The sequence below is a fragment of the Patiria miniata genome, unplaced genomic scaffold (genome assembly GCF_015706575.1).
Source record: "Patiria miniata isolate m_02_andy unplaced genomic scaffold, ASM1570657v1 HiC_scaffold_20, whole genome shotgun sequence".
Taxonomy (NCBI): domain Eukaryota; kingdom Metazoa; phylum Echinodermata; class Asteroidea; order Valvatida; family Asterinidae; genus Patiria; species Patiria miniata.
The window spans coordinates 21,994,676-22,018,618 of NW_024037059.1; the positions used below are offsets into that span (position 1 = coordinate 21,994,676).

The 23,943-nt window shown below is 41.6% G+C and overlaps 1 protein-coding gene across 2 annotated transcripts in view; it reads right to left on the bottom strand.

Annotated features, from left to right (window-relative positions):
- The window catches only part of LOC119728208 (protein patched homolog 1-like), a 68,837-nt gene extending 45,239 nt beyond the window's left edge, over positions 1 to 23,598 (bottom strand). The window contains exons 1-3 of one of the 2 annotated variants that reach the window (XM_038200346.1): positions 22,242 to 23,598; positions 9,518 to 9,625; positions 8,117 to 8,309 (exon numbers count right to left, since the gene is read on the bottom strand). In XM_038200346.1, coding sequence (XP_038056274.1) covers positions 8,117 to 8,309; positions 9,518 to 9,625; positions 22,242 to 22,346 — 406 coding nt within the window. In that variant the 5' untranslated portion in view covers positions 22,347 to 23,598. Of the gene's footprint in view, positions 1 to 8,116; positions 8,310 to 9,517; positions 9,626 to 9,898; positions 10,846 to 22,241 lie in introns of those variants that run through there. The other variant, XM_038200347.1, reaches the window with a different exon arrangement.
- Positions 23,599 to 23,943: the final 345 nt, after the last annotated feature.

Below are 23,943 nucleotides of genomic sequence, written 5' to 3' on the forward strand. Positions count from 1 at the left end.
TGCTTCAAAACATATTTGATGCATACACCAGGTCATTAAGTCCCATGAAAAAGAATATTGAAACATATCAAGCCAGTGTCAATTTGATAAGACATCATTTGCGTCATTTTTGTTCAGTACCGCTCCTGCAGACCAAAAAGATGTTCATCATGCAGGAATAAAAACAAAGGAATTTAATACAATGTATACATTTTATACAGTGTGTATATTTGTAACTTGGTTTGTTATGTACAACAACTTGCAAAGTTCTTTCACTTAGTTTCAGCTCTTTTTTATGATTCCCTCTCACTGGGTCACACCATTCCTCCAAACTATAACATTTCAATTCCAACCTCATCATGTGTTCTCTCACCTGCTGAATTCCTTAGAATCTAAAACAAAAGCTGTAAATTTCTATGATTTAGGTAAATGCAAACCAAGTTATGAATTTCAGGCCTAAACCACACCTAAAGAAAGAATCACCTCGATACGATTTCCTTGAGCACCGTAACACTGAAAAGTGACAAAATTGTCTCTTTAAGACTCTAGTGTAAAACCAAAAAGAAATATGGTCAAACAAAGAGCGCAGTTTCTGTAATTATCCAAAGCAACAGATGAGAAGTAATTACCACGCAGACAACCTGCAATCAGTTTACATAATCCACACCTCGTTAGGAAAAGGTGTTAAAGCCTAAGGCTGCTTTGCAACATGTGGAAGAATGCTGCTATCAGTATTTCTCTGTGCTTACAGCTGGTCCATAATCTTGGTTGGCACTTGCATGTTTTTAAAGGTGTGATAGGAAGAGGCTTTTGTTCTTTGTTACAAATGTGACCGCACATCAGATTGAAGAATAAAAGGCTTTTGTTCTCATTTCTGCTTAGAGAGATCATTGAGCAAGGAGAGATGTTCTTTTGATTTTTCACATGCTCGTACATACCGGTATGTAGCGAAGACCTACACGTTTCTGTCTGTTAACTTCTTTCACAAACAGTTCGTGTTCATGTTTTTCCCAAGAAGTTGTTTTTTTTTCTGAGCTCACAGATGTGTCAAAGCTTGAGAGGCATTAAGTTAATTTAAGAGAAAAATCACATTAAGGACCAGAACAACCCAATGCTAACAATACGGAGAAGAAAGTTTTCACAGGGAGAACCTGAGGCAAACAACACAACACAAAAAATGCAACGTATTGACCATCAACTCAACTTTCCCAGCCTGCACCTACACTTGTCCCCCTTCCACAAAAACAAAAAAATCTCTCTTAAAGTTAAACCGTGCATGTTCCCTTTAAGATTTGAGCAGGATCTGTAGGATCTCTGGCCCAAGAGAGAGCAGGCAGTGTAAACATGAGAGCAAGGAGCCTGCATTCCAAGGGAGGTTGACTGATGTACCCCAACCAGCAGGGGAGTCGATGAAGGAAGATGCCTGTGAAATCCTACCACAAGCGAAGCAACTGCACAGAGGTGGAGGGCTACTATGTAAACAAAGACCTAAGCCCCCACTTCCTCTCCGAGACCTGCTCTTTGCCTTATTTGGGCAATGATTTACATGTATTTGTTTATTCAATGCATATTATTCAGCCAAAAAAAAGGGCAACCAACTACTTGCGATCATCAATTTTGTACAGTTATGCCAGTTGTAAAAATGTCAAAGCTAACAGTGCCTGCCTTCATGGCCAATGACAGAAGGCAGGTTTTCACCAGAAACTGTTGCCATAAAAAATCGCAAGTACGCAACCCTTTCCTGAAAAGTGGTCTTAGCATCACAAAAATATTACTTCATTATGTCTGACTATAGAGCAACTAGGATACACCTAGTACCTTGGTATCAACAAAAAGAAACTTAACACTAACACAAAAATTGATTGATGATTCTATTCTTAATTCACAAGTCAAATGCACAACACAAATTACAAGACATGAGAAATAAGACATGAGAAATGTTCAGTGCAGAAGTCAAAAATCCAGTTACAGTGACTTGAGTACTATAAAAACACTGCATACTGAAGAACATTCAGCAGTTTACAAATTGGAAGCAATCAACTCATGTATTCCACAGAGCCGAACCTAGCCCTACTGGGAGCAGCTAACAAAACAAACCTACCATTTTGATCTAGGAGTGGCACCCCTGCCTCTTCCCAATGCTATGACAGGCATGCTGGTGATTGGCTTTTGGACCCACAGCAGAGAATTAGGGAACATGGTCCTCTCAGTATGCAGTCATGAACTGCAAGGCCAGTAAAGCAGCCAGTCATACTTTTCATGATTCTACGTACAAAGCATGCATTGTGCTGGCTTTAAAGTTGCTCTTTCCATGCTATTTTTTCGACTTCCACTCCAGAAAATACATTCCATTTTTAAAATGCTATTTTTCTAGCAATACAAAAGTTGTTCACTTTTGTATTAATGAGACAATGAACAAAAACATAGATCTGCCTGTGTTTAGTAAATGAAATGTTATTAGGCCTACGATACAAATTTTGAAATATTTGTGGCCCGACAAAATTCAGCTATTTCTTTTTGTGTGTTATCCTGGGTGCAAAAGCAGCCGAATATAAAATTGTATTTTCAGAGGTTTGAACAGAAGATGTACAAAATCAAAAAAGTGTGTGGTGTCAAAATCAGGCAGTAGGCGCTGCTAGTCACTACAAAAACTCAGGCAATTATCTGTTGCTCCCACTTTGTCACTAACCCTCCTGCTATTTAAAGAGTCACAGACAGTCAGAACTTCCATCCACTTCCCCTGCTATACTTTTAACACAAGCTAGTCACCAGCAGTCAGATCATATATGCCAATCAAGCACTGTGACTATAGTCAAATTTAGTAACTAGACCATGAACAGACAAAGCAGGCAAGTTGTGGGCACAGCTGGCTTATCAATCACCCACAGGCACAGTCAAAGCAAAGCTGAACCAAGTTACATAAACAGTCATAGCCAGTCAATTCTTCTTAAGTGTAGGCTGGGAATTCTTAAGTGGTGAAAACAGTCACTTGATTGATTTTGACTGAAAAGACTACTTCCAAGGCACAGAATGTACATGTTTGCATATTAGGAGGGACATGCAGGTATGAGTATGACCAAAAGTATTAGTTCCAAGAAAATCTTGTTCAATCGCTGTCAAAAACCTGAAATCATTTACTCTCACTTCGGCTTATTTAAGAGAATCATTGATAAAACAGATTATTTTCCTCTATTGATTGAGTAAATTAGTGTCAAAAATATGCGTATGTCACACATTCATGAAAGGGTATCCCCAATCTTCACTTAAAAGAAACCTCCCAAAATACCAATTCAGGGAAATTCTGACAAAAGATGTATGATCGCTGCACAGAACACCTCTCAGTCTCAGTTTGATGCCTTTACGTTCCAACGCTGGTACAAAATATTTTTGTTTAATGGATGAGACAGGGAAAAAAAGAGGCGGGTGAAAAGAGAGTAAAACACATTCCTTTCCTTGGTGCAGTGAAAGCAATTGGCTAATCCTTTTTTTGTTGGTAAATTGTGAGGAAAAAAAAAGTGGGAGGCAAGGCAAGGCAGACAAAAAGGAAAGATCATACAGAATGGAGGTTTTAATTGCAAGGGCTCAAGGGGTGAATTAGAATGGTACGGGGCTCTGTTCTCTGGGTGTCACGCAGGAGTCCGTTGCCCCCACATCAAAAGCCGAAACTGATAGTCTGTGTTTGTGTAAGATGTCGGAAAAACATCTCGGAGCAACCGCATTAGCAGAGTGATGGAACAACAGAGCCGATAAACGCTGCATACAACTGTGTCATTCTTCTTGAAAACAGAGAGAAATAACTTAAAGATGGAGCCATCAACAAAACCATCGTATTTACTTAGCACCGCCAGAAAAGACTGGACTTTAATCGTCTGCTTTCAGTCGGCAATTTGCACAACAATTTCACTCTGCAGGCCAGGGACTTCACTGACGCAGCTACATTTTTTCATCCGGATTCACTCATGAAAGAGATAAAGATGTCTGTGGATCAGTTCCAGCTTTCTTCTTCTTGGAACACTTTTAGAGCTTTTTCCAAATCACCTCAAGAATTTTGACAGGACAAGTGGTTCAGAGGAACATCATGCTAAAGCAATGTAATGCTTCTTCTGACAGCTCAAATAGATCCTGTTCAAACACACACCCATTGGGCAGGTGTTCAAATGAATATGTCATAATAGGCTCACAAATAACTGCAACAAAATGCAAACAAAGTGTGTACACTGTTTGAAAGAGTGAAATACCCATCAAGGAAGAATAAGAATTAAAAGGACTAAAGGCAATCGATTCTTCTTTTATAAGCCTTTTAAAAAGTAATCAAATTGTAGAATGTACGTATGCAAAAGTTTATAAACCACATAAAATTCAATCATTCTTAGTCAAGTTATGAAATCGCACTAGTTCAGCAGCTTTCACAATTCTCACTTAAAAGAGTTCCTTTTTGATTTGCGAGTTTCTCCACCGTGCTTACAAAAGAATACAAAATGTTTTAGCATGAGCTAAACCATCCTTTTCACTGATCACTTAGCCCAAGGGAATGATTCAGGTAACAAACACACAGGTTAGCCTTTGCTGCCATTTCTGATGCACACATCAACTAATGATGCCCTAATTATGTGACGCCCCCAAAACAAAGCCCCTCCCTTCTTTTAGTCCCAACACTACTCAAGACGCCTCCCATTTTGCTTCATCACACACACTCAAAGGGAGGACAGAGAAAAGGAGGCATTTCTGGTCCGTTAAAACCAGTTCCCCATTCAGAGCATTTCCAAAGATCTCACAACAGCCTGCATGACAGTTAGCACACACTCATGCCTTGAGCACTGAGATTCTTTTTTAGTCAAGCAATGGGGTTTTATAACATCAAATTGAAAAATACCGGCTCCCGTGTTTTTCCTCCCACTTTTTCCGTTTTTCATTAAGTTTTGGCAAGGGGAAGAAGGGGCACACCTCTGAAATCCAATCCAGCTCTGCCTAATGAGTTCACAGTCAGGGCCTGGCTGAGTTTCCAAGGCTTGTCCCAACCGATTACCGATCTTGAATCTTTAGCCGGCGATCACTTGCCAACCCCATGCGAGGCTCTCAGGAGAGGGAAAAATGATTTGCCGAGTGAAAAAATGTCAGGTTGGCGGAACCGCTTATTTTCACACATGATGTGAAGTGCAATTATCGGGAAACCGCAGTGAGTCCACAATGCCAAACAAGTTGTTGTTTTTTCAATTGACTCCCCGTAATTTCACCAATCATAAATAAATAATAACGTGAACACAGCTGAACGCAGATAAATTGCTAATAAAAACAAGCATCCACAGGTTCATATCAAACATGAAGACACTTTAAAGTGTCATCTCACAATTCTTCCTTGCAACCCTCAACCAAATCAAGTCTGGAAAGTTACAACTGTAGAAGCAGAAATTTAGTTCTGTAGATGTGTATATGTAGGCCTACATCACATCCGATAAAGGTGTATAGTTCTGATAATGAATTATTAATTTTACCGTCCTGTACCAGAACATGCATTAAATGGCTATGTGACTTATTCAGAGGACATCTTACAATGTACACAAAAAGTTTCAAATAACAACACTTAGGTACCCCCTCCCTTCCAAAATAGTTTAAACTTGGCCGACATATTTTAGCCTGGCATGTTCTAAAAAGGAAATTATGGCTTAAAGACAAAGCTCATGGTGGCCAGAATACGGCATGGCCCTGTTACAAACAACCCTGCCTTGGGCTTTTTTTCCAGCTCCTAAAATGGCACGCCTGCACGGGCAACTGTAGGTGGCTTAGCATACAAAGAGAGGTAGTACTTGGTTTGCTGACGAAAGAAGTATTTGCTTGTCCACTTGATGCCTGGGTAGCATGTGTGTGCATAGCGGGTCATGAAAGCCCCATTCACACCTGTAATGAGTTTACCCTCTTCCCTGTATCTATTTGTTATAACACTCCACTTGAGCACCTATCCAAACCAATGAATGCAAATGGGGCATTATCTAATTCCATTTCAAAGTTACCGCTCCTACAGCTGGTGAGAAAAAAAAGTGCGCAAAGTTTTCCTTAAGTCCCTGCACCTCTTAGCTGGGTCAACACGGAGCCGTGTCTTTCTGTGCATGTGAGTTTATTTATTTCCCCGAAGTTATTTTATTCTTCATCCATTTTACCTACCTCACAGGCACGACAATTCAATTACATATGGTAAACAGATAGCCTGTTGGGTCCACAACAAAACTGTTAAGAATGCTGGATTTTGTTTAAACACACAGGGCAGGAAAGCCCATTTGTAATACAAACAACACTTGTTAAAGTAAGCATTTGTTGTTTACAACTTGAAAAATAAGTTCTCCTACATGCAGTAAACCATGACTGTACTTTCTCATTTTAGGAAACATGAGAACAAAGGCTGGCACAAAAGAATAATCTTTTTATAGCCGTGGATGAGAATCTGAGAACTATGATTAACTAATAAAGTTGGAGAAAAATCAAAATACGCACCCTACAGTGAAAATTAAGAACTTATTTTAAACTGGACCAAAATCATTACAAATGTATTGTAAAATCAATTTTTGTTAATACTTTGAAATATGATTCATGAAAAGTGTAAGTATTTAAGTTTGACGTACATCTACATTTCAGAACAAGCAATAAATCAATTTAATTTACCTTACTTTGGCTTTTATCAAGCTTAGAAAAAAAAGAACAGAACGCAAGACAAAAGTAGAGATACAGTGCATTTAAGGCACATGTGCATTCCTCCCTAAATAGTGTTTCCTGGGTTTTGACTCGGAACATGACCCTATTATGAGCTGCTGCTGAGCACCGCTGGCTTATGTGAGGCGCTGCATTAAATTTGGAGTCGACGTTCTGCACAAGCTATTTAAATCAGTTATTCCATGCCAATAGTGGAATGCCAAACTCGGCTGGGGGAAGTTTTTTTTTTTTTCTTTAAATGGTGGGTTAAGATGTGCCGGTCCCATGAACTTGATAGAAAAATCTGATTTAAGCATTTTGTTTTCCTTCAGTGTTCAAAATACATTGGAAAACAAAATTAACCAATCTTCAGAATGATCAAGAAATCCCTTATCATATACAAAACAAAAGGTCTCTGCCTGGCCAACCTCTTCTAATGGGGAAAAAAATAACAAGAACTGGACTTTTATATTCTCTCCCAACTTCGACTATCCAAAGATAAATAAACTAAGACAGTTTTGTATACAAGCGTTTGAAAAACCATAACAATTAACAAGCTTTATACAACACCTGAATAAATCCCCGTCATCTGATTGGTGAATTGTAGATCACGTGACATATTATTATTCGGTATAATGCACGGTGCGACCATGCGTTATACCCATGCGTTATACCGTTTCACTTTGCGCTTGTTCCATGACGCGGTATTTGCGTGCAAAATGCATGCTGGTGTGCGCGTTCAGCGTAGCGCGTATTGTTCCAAAGAGCCAGCGCTACAGCGTTGGGTTCAAACATTTTCGTGAAGGGGTAGTTCAACATCTTTAAAATCGAAATAAATTGTAGTTTATAATTTACCAATCAAATGACGAGAATTTATTCAGGTGTTGTATAAAACAAATAACGAATGTTTTACGTTCGTGCGATGGAAAGAATAATTTCATTCGGTGACAGATTGAATGTTCTATTCCACTCGGCTTCGCCTCGTGGAATAGAACATTCAATCTGTCACCTCATGAAATTATTCTTACCATCGCACTCACAAACATTCGTTATTTGTATAATATCACAGGGGCAAAGTAACTCGGCCCGCAACGGGAAAAAAATCTTTCCAGAGTTCCGCCTGGGTTAGTGCAGACCACACACGGGGCCGGGGGAGCCGTGGCTCAGGGTCAACCAGAAAACATGGCGACTTGCGTCGTGAAAATGCATTCCACAGCAGCTGTGCTACTTGGCTTGTGACTAGCTTACATAAATTATCCTGAGACTAGTTTCCAACTGCAGAGATTTCACACATTTTTGTGCCACTGTTATTGCATTTTTCGTGGCGCATTAATACACAGCTTATATAAGTAAATGCTGCCAAAAATGCGTCAAAGCGGACCGTGGAAAAACGAACGTTCAATTTAAGGCATTTTACAAAACATCGACCACACATTTCCGTAGCTCTCAGACTTACCTTCCACCCAGAGTTTCTCCACATTCGTTTCGATTCTGGCCTGCTTGAGGCCGACTGCAAAGGCACCCATGATGATAATTCCCAGGAAAAGTACCTTTCCACTGTGCAGCTGAATGGTGCAGCCGAGGTAAAAGAGAAGAGCTTGGAGTCTTGCCCGTATCCACAGCGCAGCCTTGTTGCCTTGCGCACGACCCTGCAGCAGCGGCGGAAAGAACGGGAGACGAGACGGGTTAGGAGTCGTCGTTGGGTCGGCATTGGGCCTCCGACAACTGGAGCCTCCACGAGGCCTTATCGTGGTCGAATTTGGATCAATAGTGTCCCGATTTATAAATTGAATTTCATGTCGACATACTGCACACCATCTAGGTTCTGGCTGTCACATTTAACTTTTTTCCACTCTTGGAATTGACGGTGAGAACCTTTTGCATTGTGATGATACTGCTTGACCCTTTTGCACATTGATGTATGCGACACCAGTCCTCGCGTTTTTCTGCACATTCGATTACAGACGGTTTATCCATTTCTAAATTGTATTCGATTTCAACTTTATCCGGAGGCGTGCCATATTTCAAAAAGCACAATTACATTTTGCACCGTGCCAAGTTGTCATTCCTAATGTGAACCTTTTTCTCAAAGGCGAGCGCCGAGCCTCTGGGAAATTGGCTCTTTTAAACAATATTTTGATTAAACTCCACAAATTAAATCCTGGTAAATATTATTATCACAGTCATAAAACTATCATAATTTCGGGGTCTACTCGATGTTCCCCAATATTACTTATGTTCACCAATACAGATGTTCCCCAAAAATCCTTAGGATTAGGGTTAGGGTTTAGGGTAAGGATTTCGGGGAACATCGATATTTGTGGAACATTGGTATTGGGGAACATAGGTATGCACCCCATAATTTCTACTTTGAACATGTAAACGCTTTGTTAATATTAAATAATTGAAAAGACTTCCACGAGTTTGTGAACCATTTATCAACATGATTAACTTTTTCCCTCGAAAGTATCCTTTATGAACAATCAATATCAATTATTGTATCACCATCAACTACAATTAAATTTCAACCAATAATACTCGTTGATCCGAGAGTTGATTCATTACATATCAGGGATTGCATAACTGCGGTTAACATTCAGATCGCGGTATCCCCCAGGCACCAACCATGCCAACATGTTTATGCAATGAGTTTGTGGAATTAACAAGACCGGCTTGGCATGTTCGGTGCCGGGCATGGTACATTACACCCCATCAATAGTCCCCCAGAAAAGATCTCAACGGCACGATTTAATCGCAATGCCCCTTCCCCTCCCCGCCATGATAATGGGATCAACTTAGCCGTCCATTCATAATCTCACGCACATGACTAACAAGTTTTAAAGACAATTCAACTCACCCGCTCTATTTCTTTGTAGGCATACTCTGCATTGCACCAACTTGTTCTTGTAAGCAGTTCTTCGTAAACATAATCTCCTGGCGGTTCTGGGGTAGGCAGCCTTCCATCCTGAAAAAGAGGGTAATAATTTTCCCGTTAAAATTGGTGCTACTCATTGTAGTATCAAACACGCAACCTATGCCATGTATGCTCAAAAGCATTACCGCCACAGCCATAATACCGGCGACCCAAACGCGGTGTCCCCCACACACAGTACCACACACAACACGCGCTTTGGTACGGTGTACCAAAGGACGGAATACCCATCTCTCACACAGCACATGGGTGTATTTAAGAAGCTATCCAACGATGTTTTGAGACGTTCACAATCCACCAGCTAACCTGAGAATCCGGCGTGGCAGTGGCTGCCCAACGCTCCATCGTCGGCCATTCATAGGATCGGTGGAATTTCCGAACAACTGTTCTTATCATCCATAATCGCAATATAGAAATCCCGGTTTTCGGTTCGTCTTGTCTAGAAAGCGAGCGGTAAACTCAAAAGGTCCTCACACCGTATACTATGCTACCAATGCACGTTCTTACGGAATTCCTATTACATGTACACTACAAGTACTACGACAGGCACCGTACATGCATCCACACGGGTTCTAGGATCACGTCACATTGAAGAAACTGAATAACCGCGATGGTGGGGATTTCGGTTGGCCTCCAAGCGCCCCAAGCCCCGCCCTCCCTGTCAAATGGCCGCCACACTGGGTCAGGTTCCCGGTATCTGATTGGGCCGAGGACGCTTCGTTTTGTTCCTGCAACACAGCGTGTCATTAGTTGCCTCGCAACTGGAGAAGAAAGGCCCAAGACCACACAAGTTGAGGCACTCTGCATGCGGGAGCAAAGCAGGCATGGCATGGCAGGGGCTTTTCAGCGCTCACCACATAAACATCATTTACTCGGCAACGGATTAAAATGTCCTGCGGTAGTCAGCTCGCAGTAGGCGCCTACACTACATGATGAACTGAAGAGGTTGGCATTCCGAGATAGTGGAGGAAGTCAGATGGATGATGTAAGACATCATCAGGGACTAATAAGAAATAAACCAAGATCAAGACTTAGATGACTTTGATAAACCGTCTTCAAAATGGTCACAATCAGTTGACAGTCTTTGCCAGCACAACCATGGAGGTAGGAATACCTCCATAGCACAACTCATGTCGCAAAAACAAATAATAGTTTAATTCTCGTCTCAGAGAACAGCTCAGTTTGTAAGATTTTTCTCCAATGAAGAAAAGATACCAACATGTACCGCCACCGAACAACAGAAAAGTTGGAGAAAAAAACTGGATGCTTAAAAGGCATCCTAAATCAAATTGTGTCTATACACACATCGTATCGCTATCTTTCAGCAAGATTTTTCCTCAACGAATTCATTTCACTTTTTTGTTTGATATTACAAAGAATAGCAGCAACATTTAATAGCCAGGACTTGGGCCCAATGGATGCAGTAGAATTAATAAAAGAAAAGAAACAAATACCGAAACAAGTTCTCTGTGCAATTTTAAAAGTTATAACAGCGCATTTCAGACCTAAATTGTTTACTTCTTCACGCGGAATATGTCACCTTTACCGGAGTAGGTCAGTGAACAGTTCTAACTGTTTGGACTACAAGTTAAAAACATCGTAAATAATGACCAGGGAGGGTGTTACTTCTAATGATGTTGTTCTTATGAGACGTTGCCCTCTACATGTAATAAAAACAAACATCAAAACCTTGCGTTAGTTTCATCAAACCTTTTCCCAACATTCTAGGTTTGGTTTATGGTTTATACCAAGAGCAAGGCTCTATGAACATGGATTTCCTTAATCCTCCTGCACGCTATGAACGATGTGAACATCGTGCAGGCCTTACTTTTCTAATGCCGAAAGTTCTCATTGTGCTAAAAAAAAAAATGTATCATGTGTATCTTCGTATTTTTAAGTAAGGCTTGAATTCCTTGAATACCAAACTTCATGCAAATATAAGTATTTTGATGCATAGACGTTTGTTCACTCCACCCATATGCTCCACCTATGATAGTATATCAGTGCTTGCAGAGTACACGTACGTGTACATGTACATGTACATAGCTATAAGGGTGACTTGCACAGGCGCCGTGCACTACCTTCTTGGGTGGCCCATTGCAGGCCTTTATTATGTGGCTAGGTTCTATGGTTGAGTTTTGTAGTATAATGGCTGACTGGTCCTTGCTTCCAAACCGCAGAAAACACGGGGAAGACGTCGCTCCCGCATCGCTTTACCCCCGAACACACCACCATGAGAATGAGTTAACCAAGTTGTGAATAAATTGAGGTATTGAAACCTTGACCGATCGACCGACTGATCAGTTTCATTTTTGCCCACACGAGCTGCAGATACATTTTGACAAGTTTGGGTGTTTTTGCAGACGGCCATTTCATGAGACATTAGTGTGACATTTCGTTCTATCAAAATTGTGAAACGTTCGTGTTGAAAAAAAATCAGAATATCATAAACAAAGCCACCATTCTATACATGTATGCATTATCCGTCTGTGGATTGACTTTCTTTTCATTTTCTTTGATATTCAGTATAATTATTTTCAACTTGCAATAGTCGTCGGGTTTGACCACATTCCTCATCGGGGCATAACTTGAGCCCCATTCTGCTCCTTTAATGATGAGATGACCAGTGGACGAAACGGGAAGGCCGAAGCGAATGCAAAAGTGCGTGACAAAATGGCAAAAGTCCGCGGACAAACGGCGACATCGGGAACAAAGGGGAGGCTGCCGCGAGGAATGTGGATTTTTCGGGGAAACAAGCCGATGACTGTTCGTGACACGGGGGAGTTATTGCACCGTTGTATACGGACCATCGAAAGGCTTTGGCGTGGACAGCGGAGACATCTTGGCGATTACGGGGGAAAATAAAAAGGAACAAAGATTGAATCGGTGACGCCACTATATGTGTTTTGTGGAGAAGATAACGTCACTTATCCTATGCAGCTAATACCCATGGATGTTTGTTTTCCAGAAGATGGATTTCTGAAGTTGTCTGGTCACGAGCGGGAAAAGCAGAAACGATTGTACAGAACAGGACTGATACGCATGGGAATAGTAATAGTTCCATGCCTATAACACCAAGAAACAAATTGAAGAGTATACCACCAGATTCTACTTTTTTTGTATGAAACACAGGGTTTTGACTCGTGATGCGGTCGATGAGACCCATGCTGACAGCATCTTTATCCTACTCCCGGAATACATTAGTCATGGGCGTCTCCAGGATTTTTTCTAGAGGGGGGCAAAGCACATTTCCCCCTCCTCCCGAAATCCCTGTACTTTTCCAGCATATTCTAGATTCATCACTTTTCGAGGGTGGGCAGGGACATTCCCTCCAAACCCATTAAATTAACAGCAATATGACTTCACGCCTCTTTTTCTTTCCTTTTTCTTCCCTCCCCCCCCCTTTTTGTTTTTGTTTGTTTGTTTTTGTTGTTTTTTGCTTTTCCTGGCGACGCCCATGCTTGTTTTAAATTAAAGAGAAACAAAACAGATGGTGCCGATTTCGTAATGTTCCCCCACCCCCCAATTTGGGGAAGCTCCGTGTCCGGAGAGGATACGTGCAGTCGTGCACAGTCCCTGCATCGTCTGTACATTGTGGATAGATTTAACACGAGAACTATATCCATCATTGCAGATATAGGCCTGTAGTTCCGAGTCTCAAAATTTGAATATGGGCTCAGAATTCAACAGGGGTACCATTTCAAATTTAAGAAAACAAAGCAATGTTGTCCCGTTACAAAAACAAAACAGCATCGACACTCGCGAGCTCAGATCGTCTGTCTGTTCAAATTGTCAGACCATATACACGTATATTCGTCCAAATCATAATGTCTTGCATAAAAGGGTCTATAACCGCATCTTACAATCGGGTAAGAACCTTGGCTTATATGCATTATAACGTAAAGGTGTTACTTCCTCCACCCCACACCGCCCCACGGCAAACGGCGTTCGCCCTCGCCGAATCTTTTGACCACTAATACGCCAGTCCAAATAGTAATTTCGAGTTTTTTGTTGTGTTGTTTATGATTTTGATTGGCCGACCACCCATGCCTGCAAGGGCGAAATAAGACGGCTGGTTTGTATCATAGCTGTGTGGCTGTGTTTGGATTATCCAACCAGCTATGGCCGTGATAGACGGCGGTTCGGATGCCCCGTTCGTGACGACTGAAATGAGAGGCTTTCTTAGCACGTATACGCGTGGAATGGCGTAACATTGTCATATGCATAAACAAAGGCGCTGCTGTGCTAAAATTGGTCTCCTTATGCGAAAATAGCGGTACCATTCGTAAAATGGTAGAACTTCTATGGTTGACTTCGGTTCGGTGTCTCTGAGGGGTTTCTGACCAGTAAACTGTTGGACCCGTGTTTCATACGTGGATACCACGGTTTTTACGATACACAGGAAGATGGGGTTCAACCAAACATTAAAGATATGCCCTATTGCCGAATAATGTATGTACAGCCATGTCATATCAGTCTTCCCTGGAACGGAATGAGAGGACATATCACATTGTAGTGGTGTACAGATACATCCTATTATGAACATACTGACAGATCTCTTAAAAACAAGTAATTTGCGCGGAATCGTAATATTGATCAAAACTTTGGCTGCACATTAAGGCTGATGCAAATTATCTATTCCATGCATGTCGTTATTTCTATACGAAGATGTCCCTCAGCTGTTCATCGTTACAAAAGAGATCGCTGTTTAATGCGCCAACATTTAAACGAAATTTGCCAACACGTGGGTTTTGCCGCCGTTACAAGGCGACATCACACGGCATATGCCATCGGTAAAGCGACGCCTGTAATCCTTCCAGAAGCCATTGCCTGCCAGTTTGGTTATTAGACATAAAGATTCTGACTATTCTGACATGATCTAATGAATCTGAGATGGAATAGCGTAAATATTGTCATCACATAATAATAAACCCACTCGGATAATGATCGCGATGACTCGGGTGTTTCAGGGTGTAAAACGAGTCTTATTTCAACAACAAAATATCTGCCATGCTTGAGATTCGCTAAATGCAAGGTGTATTTAGGCTTATTAGATGTCCTGCCACAGATATAGAATATTCTATATCTATGTGTCCTGCTGAAGTATGCACACGGAGGTAGGCAGAACTTTGCTGCGTCTTGTTTGTACTATTTAAATGTGACGGCTACCTGGCATACGATCTATCATCAGTAAAATACGTCAGGCCAAGGAGCTATTGGTCAGGTTATCATTAGGACAGAGAACAAGACTAAACAAAACTCCCCAACGAGAGCTCTTTTCGGTTCACAAACACGTGAGGGCGCTATAACCTGGGCAAAGATGTGATGACCTTCATTTTCCCAACCACACCACGACCCGGAGTTGGTCTGAAATGAATAAAGGTGTAGGTTTGTATCATTTCTTTCTCTGTGGTTCGTTTGTGTCAGTGAAACTGATTATTTGTTTTTCATTTTTCGAAAATGAAATGTTAGAAAGAAGTGCTTTTTATTACAGCCTCCGAGGGAAAAGGTGGTCATGAAATCAGGTCTGGGTGTTTACTTTTAGGGTTGACCAATTCAATCAAGCTTCGATTTATTATTATCTTAACTTATAAAATGTAAGTTTTGAAAAAAAGCAAGAGATTGGTTGTGGATAATATGTCAATTACAAGACAGATATCGAAACAGCACAGGGAGAATAGACTAATCGCAAGTGCTCCTTGAAGAGAAAATATGCCAACCGCGGTGATGCAAACTTAAGTTGCAGGTGGGCGGTTCTCCCAGTACCATGGTTCGACAAGCTGCCAGGCTGAAGGCCGAAGCCACGGAACTACAGACGCCGATGAAACGAGCCAGATCGGCGGAAGAGTCTCAGGGTCGAGCACGAGAAAACGACCATCAGGCGCTCACAAAATATACACCCAGGAAATAAAACACATGGGCTCTGGCGAGGAAGGCACCATACATAAACCGTCTGATAGGAGCGAGCTGGCCGAAATCTCGATATTTAACGGTTGGACATTTACGATCGGCGCCAATGGCAAAATAGGAAATCACAAAGTTTGTAGTTTGTACAGAACACAGGGTGGATAAATTATGGCGATACAATGGTTGGCAAGGTGATAGTTGGTACATGCATGGTCCATGTTCCTAGGAGGAGCTCCAAAGATGTCTCAGTTTCGGTACCGTGAACATGGGCGGCAAAACGTTTTTCAAACGGGGGGGGGGGGGCAACACCAAAAAGGGGCACTTGCTCAGAAAAGGGGCACATTCCATCGGTGTGAAAGTGGAGGAAAAGAATATGGTCCCGTTCATTTCGCTATAAACCTATATGACGAGGAACACATTATGAATACGTTGTCCATCTTGCGCTTTGTGTTTCTTTTACCTATTATATAGTTATGTAGAGAAACCATGTTTCTTATCGCGAGAGGGGCACTGATGCGTTTGATGGCCAGTTCAGTGAAGGTTTCGCGTGAAGAGCTATTAATTATTTTTAAGGGCCAGTTTTCCATCTTGAAAGGGGGCACAATTTTCATGTTACGAGAGGGGTATAGCCTATGTGCTTTCGAGAGGTAGTAGAGGGGGGGGGGCGTTCCGCCGCCCCTGACTGTGCATGATTAGGGAAATCAAGTCAAGCAACTGACAGGGGAGGATTGATATTTGGCCTTGTAAGTTGAAACTATTGCAATTTCATTCACAAATCTGTATATGGTAATGTTTCATGCCAACATACAGTGAGTCGAACTATCGCAAAAGTTCATGTAATGTTCGTTGATTTTTATGTTGATATTAATGATATTAATGGTGCTAGCCCCTCTTTTTTGGCCCTGGAGGCCTTGATCACCCTCATTCTGATCAATCCGTAGAATGGTTAATGTCTAACGCCGTAATGTCCACTCAGTGCAATGTGCTAGCGACCTTCCTTCCCGCCAACCCATCACTTCTTATTTCCATAACCCACCAATCATACAGGATTGCTCAGTGTCAACCCTGGAACAGTAGCGGTGAGTTCGGCTCCTGTGGTGGAAGGGGAAGTGTTGCCACAACTGAAAAAGAACATCCCATTTTGCAGTACTTTCGATTCATTTTGGGCATGAATAAAAGTCAATCTAATCAAGCCAAATTAAAAAAAATAGCTAAAGGTTACTTTTATATACATCGAGATCAGTTAGAAGTTAAACTCAGAAATAATACTTGGAAATTGAAGCTCCTTTCTTCTCATTTAGATCAGAATGATTTTACAAACAATACACCTCAAAAATGATACTTATATTATGATTGTTATTAACGATAAAATTTAGGCGCCATGTTTTTGTTTTCTTTTACCCACATGGGTACCATCAGGGTCGGATCCGGGATTTTTTGCATGGGGGGATCAGGCCCGTCAGATTTTTTTTATGTCCAAATGTTGCGGACAGGTGGACATAATTACATAGGTAATTATTATTACTATAATTGTTTTTGTTTTGGTTTCAGAGCGGGGGGGGGGGGGGGTGTTCGACCCCTACCCCCCCCCCCCCCCCCCCGAGGCCCTGACCGTGCGTGCACAATTAATTTTCACTTCACTGCGATGAGGAAACTTCAGTTGCAGCAAGTTAAAAACGGAAGCCTCAGCGGTGACAAAAATATTAAATATTGAGTTAACATTTTTCAGATAATCCATCCCACATCTACATTAAAGCGCATACAGCAAAATGTATGTCGCTGAACAAGAATATTAGTCCGGGAGCTGAAAGGATTTTCATTATCGTCTTTTGGTAATAGCGCCCCCTTTTGACCAATTAAAATAGGCACACGCACTCCCGAACCCCTGGCTGAACTTTCCCAAAGCCTTGCAGCGACCCATGGGTCTGAGGAACAGAGCCCACGGTCCAAATAATGATTGATGGCTTGGGAAATTGATAGCACTGCTACAGTTCTAACACACCTAGATAAAATCTACTGAATGAATTGCTACGTTTCAATGAAGTTGGCTGCAGGTGTAACTTAATGCATGTTAATCTGTGAAAATATCACTAACACAGCTGAACTGCTCAACACGAGGTAAATTCTCGTTCGCAGACTGCTTAGAGGAGGAAAAGGTATTTATCTTACAAAAAGTTCTGCTTGTTCGTTCGATTGATCAGATATGGTGATAAGAAATACATCTCCCACAAACGCTCACAAAAAGATTAAATACTTGCCTGAAAACTGTTAAGATTAACGGGCCCGGGAAGCCATGAATGAAGGCCTCGGCCCAGGGGCTAGGGTTTCATGCTGAAACTTCTATAAGATTTAGACCCAATAATAACATCGCTGACAAGTGCAAAAGGTGACCACTGATGACACTGATTGAGAAGTTGTCGGATTAAAACAAATTTTAATCCATTGCCCGCTAGCACTGTACTGTTAGTTTGCATAAAAACCCATCAGGACGCAAGATTAATTCATACGCGTCCAAACGAACTCGGTGAACTTAAACATGTATTTATACAGATGTGATTGGTTAATTTAAGAGACAATAGATTTAGTAAAATAGTTCTCACATGAAGCCAAAGCTTAGCAGCTTGACCCACCAACAAGGATCTTGCTTGTGACAGGAGAAGGTTGAATGGAGGACAATACCAGCACGTGCACTGAGAACCTTGTAAGAGGTTGTGCGCCGCGCCGGCGAGGAGTAGCAAAAACTTGCAGTCACCATACGGTAGCATTTGCTCATTTATATTTCTGGACTCAACTGAGTCAGTGTTCAGCACGACTCAGGTGTCACGTGAGTACTGGGTAAACAACAGGTAAACAAGTTAAACAACCATAAACAACGGAGTAAAATTTACAAAGGCTCGGTTTATTTCGATGGAGGAATCACTTCACCAAATGCCATCTTCATTAGCACGCTTCGAAAAGGGTTGGCCCCATCAATCAATATAGACGTGAATCTGATCAGACAAGGCGTGTGACCTCATTTGACCTGAACGTATTCTACTGCTGGCGCGTTACTAGGAGGTTCGTGCTGACCTCTTTGCAAATTCAACATCGAGGAATTAAACGCGTGAGAAAGGAAATGTTTATGAAAGATTGATTCGACAGGGTTTTCTTGGGAAATCATAGGCCTAGGAAAAAAAGTAGGATGCATGCAGGTTGTACAGAAATAAGACTTCTGAATTGCGTGCGAAGGGTGATCTAGCATTACCTTGCATTTGAACATAATTCAACTCGGTGTTACACGAAAACAGAATACAGTGGTTTCTATATGCGACTGATTTTGTCTCTTTTGGGGGAAGGGAGCGGGGTTCCGATAATTTTTTTTCTGGAGGCTGTCCGTCATTTCCAAAAAAAATCCTTTTTCCATCTGGCCAAACTATTCCGTAGTGTTTTGGTGATACAAACACTGCTAGAAACTATTTATTTGGAGAAGAATTCCGCGCTGCTACCGCAATGTTCAAGGCATGTAGGAATTGGTCGTTCATCGCCTGGGGGCGCTGTCCTACTCGACTGAATCAACAAACGATTGACCGATGGTGGGCCCGGTCAGTTGGGTTTCCGTATGATTCCTTCTGAATCACACGTGCTGTCACAGTGAAGGCTTTAAATAGCCATATAACGATCCTCTTAAAACAATACCTGAAGATCAATCGTAAAATCTTTTTTTCGTGATTTCGTTGGTCATGTTTTTTTTCACCGCTGAGAACAAGAACTGCATATAAAAACATAAAATAATACGAGTAAGCATAAAATAATGCAAGACCCATATCGCAATCTGAGCTTGTAAATCAAAAAAAGTCCAAAATGAATGTGAAATGTTATCTTCAATGCTTCATAAATTCTTCCTTGTTGGAATCTGATTTATTATGTGTACTGTATGCGATAGATACCATCCTCATGTTTTTTTTGGGTTTTTTTTTTGGGGGGGGGGGGCAGGGGGCGAGCCCCAAATTAAAATAGAATTAAAACTTAGTAGTTGCCTTTGTTGCATGCAAACACAGTGACAATGTTCACGTCATGTTCACCTGAAATCAAATATGTGACCTACTAAGGCAAAATGAGGAATGTCCTCCAAAACCTTGTTCAAGTAATCGACGCCTGAATTCGGATATACTAGAAAAATCGTGTGAAAATCGATATTAATTGTTTTGTATTTTTGAGTAGCCAATGTATCCAAAATTCACACTATTCGTTTTTGTTGGGAAAAACACACCCACAAAAGTGGAAAACTGAAGAACGTTTTCCACTGCCGATGGCGGCGCAATGCTTGTCCTTTTTTTTTCAAAGCCGTTATTCAGGAAATGAGGTTAAAGAAACTTTGCAGGACACTGATGAAGTTCCTGCGTCATATCTTTAGAATAAATTAAGCTACAGAAATAATTTTGGTATCATTGGAAAGCCAATGATTTGCGCTTTAACATGATGTACATAACGTGAAAAGTCAAAGGTGGGGTTTATTCCTCATTATGCTATGGCAGGTCACATATTACAGCATCTCATCCCAACAAAAAGTAATGAGTTCTGCCACACAGAGCACGGCAAGGCTTGAAAGTTCCTCAAAAAGAACATTCACCCTTTTACCCTAACGAGAATAGCAAGTTGGGTGGTCTGCCTTTCTCAGAAAAGATGCACCAAGAAACCCGGACTGTTTACCTAATACTTTAATAGAAACACACCTTGGAATCGCCAAACCATTAAGCCTAGATCTACTTACACGGTATTCAAGTTCATCCTCGGCACTATTCAGTTCATGGTTGGGATTAAAAGGGATTAAAGCGGATTAAAGGATAAGGGGTCCTCTTGAATTGAGTATCTAGACAAGCAGGCTGACCAGGAAACAGAAGTAACGTGCAATCCCAACATGTCCTCCAAGATCCAGCAGTGCTACTTTTCTCTCCCTGTATTTTGTAAGATGACTGGCTTTTTGTTGTCTTAGGATAAAGTCTCAAGAAATTAGTACCAAGATTAGGGGACAGGAAATGGGCTTCGTATGAGAGGAGTAATAATCCTCCATGTTCAGACCGAATAATGTGAAAGAGTGGAACTATCTGGATATAGAATTTATAGACAACAATTTGCTGGCTGTAAACATTATACATGACGGCCGTGAAAGCGACACTGACACAGGAAGCATCAATGTCTTGAATAGCGCCTTGGGTTCGATAAACCATAGAGATAGGACCCAACTGGGTTGGTCCGAAAAGCCTCTTACTCTTAGCTAAGTTATACTTATAGCAGAGGGCACGATACGTTTCCGAATCGAAGTATGAGCCTGATGTACTTTCATACATGGAGTTTAGAGTACTTTCATACAATGTTGAAATGGGACGTCAAAACACGGCAAAAAAGAGTGCCATTAGCAGGAACTATTATAAAATTCTGCACAAATAGTTTTCAAAATTATTATTCTGTAACCGGATGTACACATTGTATTCTTTGAGTATAAAAGCACCACTGACGCTGGACGCAAAGCCATAGATAAAGCGTCATCAGACCCGTTGTATGCATGTATGTATGATAAAGTTTTGCATGGATTGAGGAGATGCAAGTTTTGAAATGAGTTTTACCTTTGACCGAGAAAACACGTTGAACATGCGGAGGTAGAGCAAATTCAATAACCAAAGAGTGCAGGATTGGAAGGTTGTTATCTTAACAAGACATGGAAACATAGTAAAGCTGGACCCAAAGCGCACAAATGTTTCGTTTAATTGATTCAGTGCGGATATTCATTAGAAGTCCTTTCGTGCGTCCGGTGTACACAAGGTAATCCTATACAATAGTACTGCCCGGTACTCTTCACCAGAAAACAAAATGTAGTCCAATCAGTTTGGATTGATATGAACTCTAGTAAGCATTTAATACAATACTATTGAATGTCACACTCACAAGGGACAGTCAATTAGTGTGCCAGTCAGTTAAGTCAGTCAGTATTGTACCGTGTAGTTGTAGAGGACTATGCCACAGGGCCCTCTCTCTGGAAGACAGTGTTAAGTCGCAGACGTGAATGAACATAGCGACAAGTTGATTGACATTTACAATGTAACCGGTTCTGGAAAAAAATGTTCCGGGACGATATTCATCGAGCGCGTGCGTGTGGTCGCAATTCGACCGGCTGGTAGCGCCCTTGACGCCCCAGGAAAATTGAACTAGGGACTGGGTTTCATAACATCTCGGACTTTCAGACATAACAATTACGGCATTAGAAAACAAGTTACCAACAATCGAAATCTGAAATTGATGAAGTCTCTGCATTACTTTTCTCAATGTTTGGACGACTCTGTCTAAAAAGTCACATTTTACTTTGTTTTCAATTCCAGGTTAACAATTTGAACCGTTGTCGATCGTATACCTGAAACTTGAAAGGCTGAACTGTGACATTCTGTTCATTTGCTTAATTTAATTCGAACAATAAATTAAACATATAAAAAGTTTATCTAAATTTTCTTCAAGCGAGCATGTCTAATTAAACAAGTTGAAACTTGCAGGAAAGTGTCTACTTCAATTGGTTTCACTTAATAATATACAGCATCACAGGCTAGGACATGTAGGAGAAATGCTTCGACCATAGCTTCGACTAACAATACTGGCACGGGTAAGACCAAAACTCAAAGAACAGAAAATCAAGGCAATGGTGATGTTAAACCGTACGTAAGGTCTACGGACGACATGAAGTAACCGGTATCATCAATTCTTTACATATTATTACCTTGTCTTTGCTCTCCCATGCTATCCCATCCTCCAGTTTGACGATGGGCGACCGGCTGTCACGGCTCCTTGCGCCAACTACTCCAAGACTCCGCGTCCAAGTCATTGTCGAAAAGATCACCACGATAGTAAATCCAAGTAAATCCAAGAATCGTCGAGAGGCAGTCAACAAAAGACGTTACATCTCTGGAATTCCGCTACAACTGATAGCATGAGGAAAGTTCTCCACGGGAATAACACAGATGCCAGTTACCGCCACACGTCTTGTGGGGTCGCAAGGCTGTAATTACGGCATGCGTTATCTACACCATCCATCTCGCTGTTGAATCTTGCTCGGACAATCACGCAAAGATCGCTGGTATATCCTCCAAAGTTGAGTTCATCATCAGCTGTGTGCTGTATATCCTTCGTCCACGACTACTTAAAACAAAGCTTTTTCAATATGATGGTACAGTGAATCCCTCAGCCAAACGAGATCGTTTCAGGCGTCAATTTAGTCACTATATCTGAGGATTTCCTTCGGTAGACGAGGCGACGCACGCGTGACTATGATAAAAGTGCCTGTGAACAGATCGGCCACCGTGGGTGAAACCCTTTCCCACGACATGCGCATGCTCCGACCAGCTGACAGGCCCCCGCTCGCTCGTTTGGCAAATTGATGGCAGGACTACACACGTCACCCAGGGCCAAAGTAGGCTGTTGTTTTTCCGTAAGCCCCTCTCTGAGCAAGCTGACAATGGCAGCTGACGCTGCTATACTATAGCTGGGAGTGGAAATAGGCAAGGAAGAGGGGGAAATGCCTCAACGGGATAGAAAACCAACTGAAAAGTTCAAAGTCGGTTTTAAGAAAACAAACCTAATTCCTTTGAGCCCCGGTGAAGCCTCTACACTTTCTGGAGTCACAAGTGCATCATTGAATGGCTCTTTGAGAGCAGTGTCCTCTCGCAGTAACGCCCATGTGTTTATCTTCCTATACTCAGTTGTATAAAATCCTCAGGAGAACAAACAGAGAGAAAGCCATTTTCCTCGAACATTTCAAGGCTTTCCACTATTAAGCATCACTGAGTAAGTGTTTTACTTCAATCCAACCAGTAAGCTTGATTCAGTAAACGCCTTCCAAAACTTTCCAACAAAACACACTTTCTTGAGATGAGTGTATTTCATCTTCAGTGTCCGTTTCTGTCAGTGTCCTGCATCAATCAATGTTCTCCTTAGTCCTTCCAATCCTAACATCAGCTCCCACCATTTGCATTTTGTCCTCAAGTTGGAAAGACCAGACACTGACTCAGTACACCATCACTTCGATAATTGCTTATGCTACCAATGGTTCCACTAGTGACGACTCTGTTCCTAGTGAAGACTCTATAGTATATGCATGGAGGACCTACTCACCAGCGCAGAGACAGTTTCACACAACAAACCCACTCATCCGTCCCTGAACATTCATTAGGACTGTCCGCCCTACAACCCCCAAGTCCATAAGAAGACAATGGGTTGAATAGCCCCGTGTGCCATTCAGCTGACACCCCATTACCTGACCACCGTGATGGTCCTTTCTTGTCCTGCCGGTAAAGGGTGATTTAGACGGGCTCCATTCAGCTTCCAGCGACAGGGTTTGGTCGGCCGGTCATTATACATGTCGAGTTAATAATAAGTGGTGTCGTTAATATTCAGGCTGTATACTCAATAAGGTGGGGGATGAC